The sequence below is a fragment of the Lottia gigantea genome (genome assembly GCF_000327385.1).
Source record: "Lottia gigantea unplaced genomic scaffold LOTGIsca_10, whole genome shotgun sequence".
NCBI lineage: Eukaryota > Metazoa > Mollusca > Gastropoda > Lottiidae > Lottia > Lottia gigantea.
The window spans coordinates 4,807,531-4,821,822 of NW_008706747.1; the positions used below are offsets into that span (position 1 = coordinate 4,807,531).

The 14,292-nt window shown below is 34.5% G+C and overlaps 3 protein-coding genes across 3 annotated transcripts; all 3 read right to left on the bottom strand.

Moving 5' to 3' along the window:
* Positions 1-822: 822 nt before the first annotated feature.
* Positions 823-8,000, bottom strand: LOTGIDRAFT_211854 (hypothetical protein; the record flags this gene model as incomplete). The annotated part of the gene is made up of 7 exons (XM_009046311.1): positions 7,714-8,000; positions 3,407-3,488; positions 2,769-2,920; positions 2,181-2,346; positions 1,735-1,892; positions 1,237-1,422; positions 823-966 (listed from the first exon to the last, which is right to left on the bottom strand). Exons 1-7 carry the CDS (start codon positions 7,726-7,728, stop codon positions 823-825), a joined length of 903 nt encoding a protein of 300 aa, XP_009044559.1. The 5' UTR covers positions 7,729-8,000.
* Positions 8,001-9,193: 1,193 nt separating this feature from the next.
* On the bottom strand, positions 9,194-10,174 carry LOTGIDRAFT_109358 (hypothetical protein; the record flags this gene model as incomplete). Its single annotated transcript, XM_009046312.1, has 2 exons — positions 9,194-9,362; positions 10,026-10,174. Coding segments are annotated over 2 exons (318 nt in total), but the record flags the coding sequence as incomplete, so codon positions are not given.
* A 1,459-nt stretch (positions 10,175-11,633) lies between these two features.
* On the bottom strand, positions 11,634-13,701 carry LOTGIDRAFT_211856 (hypothetical protein; the record flags this gene model as incomplete). Its single annotated transcript, XM_009046313.1, has 6 exons — positions 13,662-13,701; positions 12,918-13,357; positions 12,623-12,736; positions 12,272-12,355; positions 11,957-12,024; positions 11,634-11,689 (listed from the first exon to the last, which is right to left on the bottom strand). Coding segments are annotated over exons 2-6 (747 nt in total), but the record flags the coding sequence as incomplete, so codon positions are not given.
* Positions 13,702-14,292: the final 591 nt, after the last annotated feature.

A 14,292-nucleotide genomic window follows, 5' to 3' on the forward strand; every position in this document is an offset into this window, starting at 1 on the left:
AGACCCTTTGTGATAGTGATATCATAAAACGCATAGTTTAAGTAGAATGGCAAGAACCAACTTCTGATTGAAAATTGGAATGGTGCAAATTGATTCTATCAGTGTCACCAATACACATAAATCAAAAAGAAAAGAAGGGGAAAAGTTGCTCATTACAAAAAATGAAGGTAAGAAATTAACACACAAGGATAAAAGAAACATTCACAAAATAAAATAGAAAGGGGAAGAGTTTTTCATTACAAATCAGGAAGATAAATTAAATTTCAGTTTTTGGCAAAAATCTACCACAAAATTGTCTGAAGGAGGAAAAAGAGGGAAGATTTATATTACAAATCAGGAAAGTAATAATTCAAACGCTGGCGAAGGAAGGAAGAAACATTCAGACTACAAACTAAAATGACAGTAAAAAGACGGAGTAACGTACCTCGTGTGAGTGTGAATTAAAACCACCATTTAACATGATATTCTGTAGCCCTTTTCCAGCTTCTCGGACCGTATTATTCCATTCCTCGGCTACTGTCTCTTCTTCACTGTTCTCATCACTACAATTGGTCAGAATATATTAAACAATCAATTGAAATTTAACTAGCGGGTCATGGTTCGATATTTTTAAATGAAATGATCATAAGTGGAGAGATATGGTGAGATGGTAAGTGCAATTAATCTTTGAATCAAGGCTAATTTGGAAAACTCTGTCACCAACAAAACAATAGCTTCTTTACTGGTACTCAGTCGCAGAGGGTGTTTTGAAAATTCAAAATCTCTCACATCAGCGTAGACTTCAATGCTGTTGAAAAATATCCCACTTAAAAATAATAAACCTTACTCATCAGAGTCGTCACTGTCGCTGGTTTGACCTCGGTTTAATTTCCATGTCTTATAATGTTCTATTAGTTCTACTAGATACGATGTTTTCTTCGCTCTCTGAACAAAACGATGGCGTAATAAATCTCTCGCACTCGGTCTCTACAAAAATAATCATATTAATACAATTCTATCCCCTGAGATATTTTTTGAGGTTACTGGGGCTGAGGCCATTTTCTCTTAAAGGGATAAGTTCACCAACCGATTGACCAATCATACTTTAGTCTCAGAAACCGTGTGACTAAGCTCATCAGTAAGAGTGTTCACAGCTCACTGGCAAAATTTGAAATTCATCACACCTTAGTTAGTTTCTAAGAGTTGAGATTTTTGATAAGACTACCTAAAAAACAAAGAAAACAAAAATTTACTTACGTTTTGTGGGTCTTTGTTTAAACAAATTTCTACAAATTCTTTAAAAGCTTTGGAATAGTTCCCTATTAACTGAGGGGGGTTGTTTTTTGGAATGAGGAATAACACTCGCATGGGGTGGAGTTCGGAATTGGGTGGTTCTCCTTTCGCTAGTTCTATTGCTGTGATACCTAAACTCCATATATCAGCCTGCAATAGACAGAATGAATGAATGAATGAATGAATGAATGAATGAATGAATGATGGGATAAATGAATGAATGAATAAATTAAATCTTTCAGAGCAAGCAGTATAATTAAACCAGACTAAGTAGTTTGAATGGAATTGCAAGCAACACAAACGCCTTTCAATGGTGCAAACTGATTTTATCAGTGTTATTTATACACAAAATAGTTAAGAAAACCTCTCGACATCCCCTTTCAGTCTTTATCCCTTCGACTCAAGGCAATTCTGACTGAATCATATATCTGAATCTCTTCAAAAATGTATCTCAGATTTTACCTTGGTGTCATACGCTGATTGTTTGATAACTTCAGGTGCCATCCAAAATGGCGTCCCTACGAATGTCTGACGTTTATTTGTGGTAGCAGTAAGTTGTCCAGCAACTCCGAAATCAGCTAATTTTACTTCTCCTTGTTCTGATAATAATACATTGGCAGCTGAAAATAAACAAATACAATAAAATAATTGAGCTAGCAAAATTTCTTAACTATTTCAACGCTTGTGGTTGGTTTCCTGGCCACATAATTACACCATATGTACCAGATCAGCTGGTTAGGAGATGTTATATTAGAGGTTGGAAGCCGACTCTACAAAGTACTGACTGTAGCATCAGAATTTTTCATATTTTGAGGAGGATTCGACCTCACAGCACCCGACAATCCAACTCGCTACCAACTGAGCTATTAAACTGTCACAAAAAAACAGTGTTCCAACTGGTAGCATACCTTTAATATCTCTGTGTAATTTTCGTTCGGAATGTAAATAGTCCAGCCCTTTTAATATCTCCCGTATTATAATAGCGATGTCTGACTCCTGAAAGGCACCTGCTTTCATCAAATCTAACGCTGATCCACCCCCTAAATATTCCATGATGATCCATAACTTAGAGCCCTGAAAATAATAAAGAATTTGATTAAAGAACTGGTCTGGGTACATCTACAAGGGTAGATTTGCCAAGGTATACTGGAGGCATGTGTTTTTCTTCTGCACATAACTGGATTGGTAAATATCTAACAGAATTCCAAGAAAGGTCAAAAAATATTTTTTCTTTTATCCAGACTGTACATACATGGACATTTATGATTGGTTAAAACTTGATTGGTTAAATCACTTATATGCAATAAGAACATAATCGAGAAGTTTGAAAAATTATCAAATGGCAACTTTACTCTCAAAGCCTTCTTCAATGTTCAAAGCCTTCTTCAATGTTCAAAGCCTTCTTCAATGTTCAAAGCCTTCTTCAATGTTTAAAGCCTTCTTCAAATTTTCATTCCCCTTATAAAAGTCATAAGTATGATAACCTCTCCTCTTACCTTTAAATATGAACCAAAATATTTGGTAACAAAAGGAGAATCACATTGAGAGAGAACCATAATCTCTTGTTGAATGTCCTCAATTTCATCTTCCGCCTCTTCTAGATCTATTATCTTTATAGCTACCACTAACTTCGATTCATTGTCGATACCTAAAACAGAAAAATCCAAAGGTATTATCTCTAAATATGCTGGAATTGAAGCCCTGACATTCAGGTTACCCAACAAGCATCTAACTTACTGAGCCACAAAGTCTCATGTGGGCTAATAAAGACAGGCGATTCCATGCAGGGTACAATGAGAGAAATTTTGCCAGTACAGTGGCATTAGCCTGCTCTTATTTCAATTTCCAACTGTCGAGGGATCTTTAACGTGCACAGTCTGTAGCACACAGTTACGATTTGACGCTTTTTACATGTCAGCCCTCTTACCTGCATAACTGACAGGGCGAAACCTGGTTGAATAATCCGAAGGTATTATCTCGACCTATGCCAGGATTGAACCCTGGACCTTAAGGTTAGCGAGCAAGTGGCTTCCAAAAATACAGGGGGAAAATGGTTTGAAAAATCTGAAAGTGTTATCCCTGACATATGCCGGTATTGATTCCTGGACCTCTTTAGAGTCAAGAAAACACAAACCTTTAAAGACCTCTCCAAAAGATCCTTTTCCAATCTTTTCCAACTTGTTGAACCTTTCTTCAGGATCTATCAAACCTCGAGTCTGAAATTAAACTTGAAATATTATTTCAAGAGTTGGGACAAAAAAATTGAAAAGAAAGATGGCACTTTGAAATTCGCATACACATTGACATAGCTTAAAGGGATTTTAAAATTTTATAGTTTTCTAAATTTTTTATGTGTATCTGAGACACTGATAACATCAATTTGCATCATTCCAAATTTCAATCAGATGTCTTGGGTTAATTCTCCATCTTTAAAACATACAGGGACCAATTCATCACTGTATGATGAACTACAGTTACAGCTACAGACATGTTAACAACATTGACTTTTTCATAATACAATGATACAAGCATTATCCTGTCAAACAGAGATGCAGTATCAAAGTTCAAAACCTAAATTTAGCCACCACTGACCTGTGACTAGCCAGTCCGCGAATATTTAGTAGTGTGTAAATATTGGATCAGGATCACCACTGATTAAATCAAGTCAAGAGTAGGGTGTCAAAGATTATCATGGACCATGAAAGTCAATATTACTGTTGAAGAAGATAATTAAAACTTACATCAAGTCGTGTTGTCAGATTCAGATGGACTTTTAGCGTCAAAAAGTTTTTAAAAGTAGCAGTACAGGGTATATCTTAAGAATTGTTATGAAAAGTTGGAATTAAAACAGTAAAATATTCATATTTATATGTCCCTCAAGTCTTATTATCATACTTATCAAAGTTGTAGCATGCCCCAATTTTCAGGTAATATTTTGAAATGAGATGAGACGAATGGAGTTTTACGTCCTACTTTTCTGCACCATGTGGGCTAATGAAGACGGGCAACGCCATGCAGGGTGCAATGAGGGAAATTTTGCCGGGACAGTGGCATTAGCCTGCTCTTTTTCGATTTCCACCTGTCAAGGGATCTTTAACGTGCACAGCCTGTAGCACACAGGGCCTCGGTTTATTGTACCATCCGAACGACTAGACGCTTTTTCCATGTCAGCCCCTCGTATCACTGACAGGGGAAAACCGGGTTGAAAAATCCGAAGGTATTATCTCGACTTATGCAGGGATTGAACCCTGGTAATATTTTGAAAAGAAAATCATAGTCGTAAAAGAAAATCATAGTCGTAAAAGAAGAGTTTATTTATGGTAAAAAAATTGAAATTTGGATAGTCCTTGAAAAATTCATAAGCAAATAAAATTCATCACAGAAGAAATACTTGAATCCTTCTATTAACATAAATGGAAAAAACAAAACTGACTTCACAGTACCGGTATGTAAAAAACTTATATATTGTTAACACTGGGAGAAAAATGATAAAGTCTCAGGTCTTGTGTATATAGATCTGTCACTTCCCCTTTAATCACTGTTTCGGTACTTAACATATTTTATGCATATTTTGAAAGTAACACAAAATCTAAAGTGACTTTATAATATTAACCAAACGTCAAATATTTTTGAACACGTGAGAAAGGTTTTTGTTCAAAATTGGAAGATTAAATTAGCTTTTGTCTATCTAGGTGTAACAATGTGATGATATTAGATGTCATTCTGTTTGAAAAATGAAAAGGGATACAGATATAAACTGAGATACCACAATGAGGAAGTTATTTATGTATCATGATAACAATAGGGTGGGGTTATGACTTATTTTGATAAATGACAAAAAAAGAGGGTAGGGTTGGGTTGGATAAGGTACATATTTCATATTTTCTCTCAACTCCGGAAGACTGTAGGTGATATCACCCTATCCGGAAGACTGTAGGTGATATCACCTTATCCTGAAGACTGTGGGTGGGGACTTGTATAAAGATTAACTATAGCAGTAATATACACATCCCTTCCCTAAAGGTTATGGGTGGGGACTTGAGTAAAGACAAACTAGTAACAGACAGCAGTCGTAAAGATATCCCTCCCTAAACTTTTTGGGTGGGGTGGGGATATGTGTAAAGATAAACTAGTAACAAACAGCAGTCGTAAAGATATCCCTCCCTAAACTTTTTGGGTGGGGTGGGGATATGTGTAAAGATAAACTAGTAACAAACAGCAGTCGTAAAGATATCCCTCCCTAAACTTTTTGGGTGGGGTGGGGATATGTGTAAAGATAAACTAGTAGCAGTCAGCAGTCGTAAAGATATCACTGCAGCCCTGAAGGCTATAATATGATAGGTAATAATTTATTCTGTCTATTTTTTATATTTTATAGACATCATATTTCATAAACCTAGACAACACATCACCTTACTATTTCATTTCTACGTAAATCTCCTCCAAAAAAACTAACGATGTTGTTACTGCCCTCTTATTCTGTCTTGTTGCTAGATGCTATGGCTATTGGCGGCTATTGGCTATTAGCTAGCTATTGGCGGCTATTGGCTATTGGCTATAGTTATCAGAATGAGCCATTTAAAAACATTGAGTTTTTTTAGCACATTTATTTTTCCTTCAGTTATAAGCTTATTAATCTTAGTTTTAACTTAAAAATCCATTCTTAAATTTGATTCCTTTTTCAATTTTCTATCAAAGAAAGAAAGAAAAAGATCACTTAGTTTCAACCTTTAAAACTTTCTTAAATCCATCATAAAATTCATTAAATTTTTGAGGTAAAATTAAGATTTGTTCTCTAAGTTCATCACTGCACCTAATTGAGAGCGTAATATCTATTTTTAAAACAAATCCTGATCATTTCAATCTATTTACAAAACTATTAAACATAAAAGTGTATATATATATAGCTGTGTAAATATTTTCATCATTACAATGTCAACAAAATTAGTCAGTTTGTTTCCTTAATTAAAACAATTAACAATTATAATTAACATGAGTCATTAAGTACAAATTAAAATTTCCACTTTATTTTCTGTTATCAACTCCATGTCCTTGTCAATAAATATACCAAGTACTAATGATACAAACCGCGAAATGAAACCTGCAATCCAAACAACATTCTGGCTTATCATCTAATTTGAACGCACCCCCTTTTTTGCTATTATATATTACCATGTTTGCTCCCTCCTTCTTCATTTCATCTGATAACGACACGTGTAAATTGTGTTGAAACGTTATGTACTTTGTTATTAAAGTATTACATTATACCATACCATAATATATTTCCTTGTTTTTTCTGTTATCAGATTTAGTTTCAACAAATTTGTTACAGTTTAGAAATTTCTGAAAATGAGCCATAGGCCTGAAGATATCAATCTATATATATATACAGATAGATAGATATCATTTTCATCTACATGCAGGAAAACAGATTTCTCGGAAAATGAACACTATTTATGGTCCAACAACAATGGTGAAAAAATTGTTTTAAGACTGTAATTTAAGTATGAAATGAAATATATCAACTTCAAAATAATACTGAGAGTCTTAGATTTGCCAAAAGGTGAATGAAAATGTTAACCAAAGAAAATATTATTCTTTGAAATAGATTTATAATAATGAAACTGCTGTTTATATAAAATAAATTTGACACTAGCTAGGTGATTTCAACTTTGATAAAGTATGTATTTATGATATCTTGGGTGTGTCAGTATGGTCTATTAAAATACTCACAAAGTCTTTCAAACAAATTGATTTTATAATTTCTAGATTAAAATGACCTGAAATCTCTGAATAAATTAAAATGAAAAGAATGGAGTTTTTTGTCCAACTTTTCTGCACCTAATTGGGCTAATGAAGTATGAAATGAAGGAATATGACAGGACAGCAACATAAGCCTACTCTCCAAATGGCGAGGGGTCTTTAATGATCAGTCTGTAGCACACAGTAACTCAGTTTATTGTCCCATCTGATTGACTAGATGCTTTTCCCATGCCTCCAACATGGTATCCAGTTGGCTCCCTAAAATCTTTGAATAAGTGATTCTGTGCTTGATATGGTATGGTAAGGCTGAATTTAAATCTTAATTTGTTATTTCAGACTTAAACCAAAAGAGAATTTTTAACAAGACCCACCAAAATAGCAAAAATTGAAATCACACGAGAAAATTTTTCATAAAAGAAAATAAATAATCTTGTATTTGTTCATTAATAAATCTATTCATAAAAACAGCAGACATATAGAAAGCAATAGGGTTCAGCCCAAAACTGACATAACTCGGCTATTTATAGACACAAAAAATAGCAAAAGGTGACACCTGAAACCTGCAATGTCAACAGCCAAAGAGGAAGCCATTTTACACTTAAGAATTTCTTAGAAAAATACACATCCGGTCCCAAAATTACCGTAACAAACGAAATTTGATACAGAAGACATCCTTACCTTTCGGTCTGCCATGATACAAATTGTTTATCGTCACCCAAAAGTTATTTTGTCCCACTTCTGGTTAGAGGAAGATCCAGATTTTTTGACACTTGTTTCAAAACTTTGTCCAAAAATACTTTAAATCCGTCCGTCAGGCTTTCTTTAAGTTTGTCTTTTTCTACAAAAACTTTCCAACATCGAATGTATCCAAATTATTCCATAATTCGAAGAAAAATCAAAGGGAAAATTTGTAAACTCCATTTAGAATTTGTAAACGATTCACTACAATCTGAACCGCCATGTTGTTTCAAGGGTGTGACTCTCAAATATTCATTCGCTAAAAGAAATAGTTCTAAATGCAATTTTTTTTTTATTTCAAAATCTTTATTTACCAAAATCTAAATTTCATTTACAAACAGAAAAAAGCGATCTTTCGAGTATATTTATTTAAATTGTGAATGCCGTTCCGGATTTCCTTAATTTGACTGGCGTATAAATACTAAAAATGACATGATACCTTTGACCCTGTGAGGTGGAGGTCAAATAATCTCTCTTTGATGTAGGCCGCCAGGTAAATTGACATCAAAAGAACCTCTTGTTAAAAATGTGTAGTGGTCTATATCAACAAGATTTTGAATCAAAAGTCGAATCAAAAGTCAAATTCAAGAAAATTTGTCTTATTCCAATTTTTTGCCTTAAAATGCAATTCAATTTCTGCTGTTTTCTTCTGCAAAAATTTCATGTGTCTCAGAAATCGTAAGCAATCCTCTAAAACATAATGAACATTAAGCCATTTTATAAATTTGACAAAAGACAACTGAACGAGGGATTTAAAAAGAGTTTTGTATCTAATATTCACTGCACTCATGTCTAACTTCTTTCCATTTTGTCTATGCAATGCACCAAAGTGATGCAGAGTACCCCTGAAGAATGAATGATTTTTTTTTTCAAATATTTACCATCAGAAAAGTATTTAAAAGATTTTGAAATTAATTTTATTCATGATATATACAATGTACGAGTCATTATACAAGCACAAGCATACAGTGGATTTTCTTGGGGGAGAAGGGAAGGGTGTGGCCTCACTTCCACTCTTTATTTCTTATCATTTTACATAGCGAAGCCTGGTGCTGTTAGCCCCTGACAATTCTGTGGTGTCCCTACTAAGAATTCATAGAAAGACCACTGAGCACCAAACGCCATAAATATTTTCAATAATGAATTGAGTCTGCAGTCCATTTCATTTTGTCATTCAGATTCAGGATAAGAATGTTTTGAGTTTTCCAAAATATCTACAGGCCAAGGTTCCAGACTTTCATAATGTACCATAATGCAATTCTTGGTGTCTATATTTCAATATAATATACATAAGTCTTATAAAAGCAATGGTGCCACTGCCAGTGCCTCCAAAAGTCATCCCAGTATCTGATGTCAGCTTTCAACCACTATCTATCACAAATCTTATTCAAGCACAAAATACACAATGCCAAAAACCAGCTCAATCTTGATTTTGAGTTTTCCGCGAAACCATTTCACGAAATTGTGACAAGATCTTCGTCTCTCTTTTTGCCCGTTCTTCGTGATTGAAGTTAGCCAGCGCTCGTTTCTCGTCAGCTGAATAAATCTGGTTTTCTTTTCGTAGACGCACAGCTTCCATTCTTCGATGTCTGAAATGGAAAAATAAATTATTTAGTAAATATTATTATCTCAGTCGGATAATCATCATTTGCGTACGATAAATGTCCAAACGGGAAGGGACATAACTCTAGTTATGACATGGCATGTTGCAACTATCTAGAAATTCGTTAAACTGTGCGATCTAATTGGTAACAGGAATGTATTACTATAAATGAAACTCCAGTGTAGACATTTGCTTTATCAGCCAAAAGTGGTTAATTTCAGCTGTATGTAACACTTTTAAGATTGAAAATGTGTCATTGAGTTAATCTACAATTAAATGAAAGCATAGTAGCAGTCATATTAATTCTCAAGAATCTACAAAAAGAACTTTATTTTTATTAATCAGGGTTTGCAAGATTTCTATTATCTATAACCTGAGAGTGTGCAATGAGGGAAATTTTGTCAGAACTCTCAATAGATCTTTGATATGCACAGCATGTAGCACACAGGGCCTCCATGTAGTGTCCTATCCGAACTACTAGATGCTTGTTCTATGTCCTTTTGACTCTGGCTCTATGAACTTATCTAAGAAAGTTTCCGATTGAGGGAAATTTTAACTGAAAACATCTGTCAATAACAGTGTTTTCTAGAGCTTGGACAGAAAACTAAATAGATAGCTAAATTGTAAAAAATAAAAATAGTAAACTAACCTGCTTCCACTCATTACGTATCCCATATTCTCAAACTGTTCAATTTCATTACTCTCTAGCCCAATTTCACCTCTTCTGGGTATACGTTTACCTTCCGCGATATACGCAGCCATAGCAGCTCCCTCTCCTGGTAACAACGCATGACCATAGCTAAAAATAGATCATTTACATGATTACCTATACCTTTCCACTTTGACAGAATAAATGATTACAAAAAATCCCAAAAGTCATAATCAAAAATAGTAATATATATGGAAGTAGCCAACCTATAAAATGTAGAGGGTCACATGAAATCAATGTATTTCTCTGCCGCTACAAGGTGAAAAGTGTCAGCCACATGAACAGCTGAATAAGATAGAATACATAACTAGTAACTAAATAAATTATTGGTTTTTGATACCAAATGTCAGTCAGAAGCTCATTTTTTGAGAAATAAAGTAATTTGATTGGTTAATAATGCTAGCTTTAAAGTTGATTCCAGTGATTGACCAATCAGATGATCAGGATACTAAAATAAATCTATTGTGAGGTTTAAATCATCAACAAAAATTAAATAAGGTTCTTTAAGAAATAGAACAGACAAAGTAACAAGAAATCCAGAAGAGAGTTGATAATAGAAGAAAACCTACTCTAGTTTGCTGTTTTGTGCAGAGGCTATATATGGTTGAGGACCGTAAACTTCTATATCTTCCTGGTCATGACTGGCATCCGCTGAAAAAAAAAAGTAAATAATAACCACATTATAAACTTCAGGAAACAAAACTGATCCAAATAGCTTAATCTAATACAAGATAAAACAGCTGTAAGAAATGATAACAAAGTCAAATTACAGTACAATTAAATAACAAAATTTTGAAAAAACTTTTCGTTAAAATTCTTCATTGTTTTTGGAATCTTAGGGCCCTGCTTTCTCTAATCAAATGATCCTTCCCCCAGTCTGCCCCTGTATCAACCTACCTTTCTTTTCAGCCCAAACTTCCTCTTCCTCCTCTTCCTTTGAATCTTCTTCACTTTCAGATTCCACTTTCTTCTTCTTCTTTTCTTTCTTTAATTTCTTACTGCAAAAAATAAAAAAAAAATCTGATTTTGATTCACAAATTTGAAAAAAAAAAGAAACATTTATAATTTACAAATAAGTTCACAATTAAGGATCCTTTCTACCAGCTGGTCCTTGGGCAAATTATCTGTACCATATCTGTCATAAGACTTTACAATTATTTCCCATGACCAGCATTTGGAAATTAAAATGAAATGAATGGAGTTTTTCGTCCTACTTTCCTACACCATGTGGTGACCACGTAACCAAGCAAATGATGTCACGTAATGTACCAACTGTGCTATAGAACCTCACGAAGAAAACTTTAATGAAAACATTTGTTTTCAATATTCATAATGAGATGGCTTATTAACATATTAATTCAAAACTGCTGTATCATTTTCATAATTAAAATTCAACAGACAGATGAAACGTGGGTAACATTCTGAATTTCTACTTCACTAATAAATACAAGGCAAAATGAAATCAACTCTTTGCTTAGGCAGGATTCTTTATATTAAATTGTAGACGTATATGGTTTTGAAATTCTCTTACCTTTTTTTCTTCTTTTTCTTTTCCTTTTTATGTTTTTTACTTGATTTCTTTTTCTTTTTTTTCTTTTTATCATCTACAAACAAACATTTTCTATCCATAAAACATAAAAAAAAATAGGCAATGCAAGAGATACAACTGAGCAGATAGCTTCAAATTTCTTTTCAATTAGCACAGAGATACTGTCAAATCATAGCTATTCCCCCAAAAAATTATACCCTCAAAGTTACTGTCTAACAGTTGCATGAAATTGCTTATCCCCCAAGATTTCAGATTAAATAAACAGTTATTAGCTATTCCCCAAAAAATTCTACCCCCTAAATATCCTAAAATAATGTCCTACCCTCCGAGCTGCTATCATCAGAATCTGATTCACTTTCTTTGCCCTTTTTCTCGTTTTCTGACTCTGAACTGAAATATCAACAAACATTGTGTAAAAATCTTTGACTCTATACAAAATTATTCATTGAATGTTGGTTAAAACAGAATATCATTTGATTTTGTTTCCTTTTTTTTTACGATGATATACCATAGTTACCCACAGAAAAAAACATGAAACAAACAATATTTATCTGATTATCATAAGAGAATATTTTTCTAAAGAATGCAGGCACATCTACCAGAGAAAATTCTGACCAATGAAATAAGTAATACATACTCGTCCCCCTGGGGATGTGAGGGTGAGGCACCCCAAACTTCTGGTACACCCAGAGCTCCCACCCTTTCTCTCTCAATTCTTCTCCTGTAGAAAAATAACACAAGGCATGAGTTCATGGTTTAAATTCAAATGAAAATTTCAAACAAAAGTTTGAAATAAGCTAATTTTCATTTGGTTTGGTTTAAAATAATTGTAGAATGAAATGTTATAAGATCATTCGACTAGACCAAAATATGAAATTCTTCTCAAAAGGTTGAATTTCTAGGCCAAATACAGAGGCTTTAGGGTTAGAAGCTTATGAAATACATAAATTACGAATTTTAAGAAGTCAGACAGGAAAAAGTGATCTACATTTCCATGATATCTGGACTATCTCTATGGTGATGATGGTGATGCCCTCTATGGTGATGACTGTGATTCTGATGGTGGCCATTTTCTCTCGCTGCCGAATGATGATGGTTAGACCTGAAAGAAATTATCATAAGTCAAAATCCAACACCTGGCTTACCTCAGAAAAGAAGTCAATTTAGTTGCAGAAGGTAAAGACATAAAACAAGCATTTCAATTCTGAGTTATCCCACTGTCCAAGCCCAGACAACAGTCTCTAAAATATTATGCCAAAATAATCTGAAAAATTCAAGCGAACCTTGATACATAATTAGAATGACTCGGTTCTCTTGGCGACCTTGACCTTCTATCTTGCGGAGATCTTGACCTTTGATCTCTGTATCTTTCTTTCTTGTATGGTGGAGATCTTGACCTTCGATGAGATGACCTGTACTCTACTGGAGACCTTGATCTTCTTTCTTGAGGAGACCTTGACCTTTGATGAGACGGCCTTGACCTGTAATGTGCTGGTGACCTTGATCTTCGTTTGGGTGAAGGTCGATCTCTCTTATAACGTGGCGATGGTGATTTATATTTTTGTCTTTGGGGCGACCGTGATCTGGAATAATCTCTGCGATATCTTTTCGGCAATCTGTTGCCATGTTTACCATTACGTTCTGGTGAGGGTGACTGACTGTCAGAAAAGCTTTCACTGCTACTTGAACCTGACGATCTTCTACCCATGATTGACCTCAAAGTCTAAAAAAAAAATCATTGTATTACCATAAACTCGTTTGAAGGCTCTTTTATAAAATATGAAGTTTGGTAACCAAAACAAGCCCCTACTCCCACAACTTAAGTAGTGCCCATTTCTAGAAGAATAAGGTAGAGCCCCTAACCCCAGCCTTTCCTTCAGATTCAGAGCCCATACCATACACTTCAGACTACAGCAGTGAAGACAAAAACTGTGACCTAGTGAAAAAGAGGCAGGGCGCCATAGCCATATATCTTTTCAGTTACCGAGTAATTTACACTTTCTTTTAAAACGAAACAGTATTCTTACGTGTTCAATGGACAGGCAACCTGATCTACTTAATTCAAACTGTTAAACAGAAAAACATTTTTCTTTCGTTTTCAACATGTAAGTACCATAACATCCGGTTTAGTCTCGATCTACGAAAAGTGAACGTTGAGAAGAAAAGAGACTGGATAAAAAAAAACATTTGTAATTCAGGGGACGCAACTGTGAAAAAAAGATTCGGACCACCACTAATCCTTTTACATTACAGAAAATTTGGACAAAAAGAAACTTTCTTATCTATCATATGGCAGTCTAATTGAAGGACAAGACGAGGTAAAGTTTACATTTTGTTTTTAAAACCAATTTCAACATTTTAGCATGCTTTCACTCTCAAAAAGCAGGGGACGTATCCAGTAAATGCCAGAGTAGGGGGCCAAAAATGAAAAAGGTCAAAGCCCCTAGAACCAGGGGTCCCCCCACCACCCCCAAGAGGCTAACTGTTTTCAGAGGGCCTGAAATGAATTTTAAGCATTTGGGGGTCTTAATTTCACTTCAAAATAAGACCTATCTCAAGCCCGAGGGGGGGGGGGGGGGGGGGGGGGGGGGCCAATGCCCCCTTAAAAACCGGGACCCCCTGAAAAAAAAAAAATTTGGGGCAAGGGGAGTTTTCTCA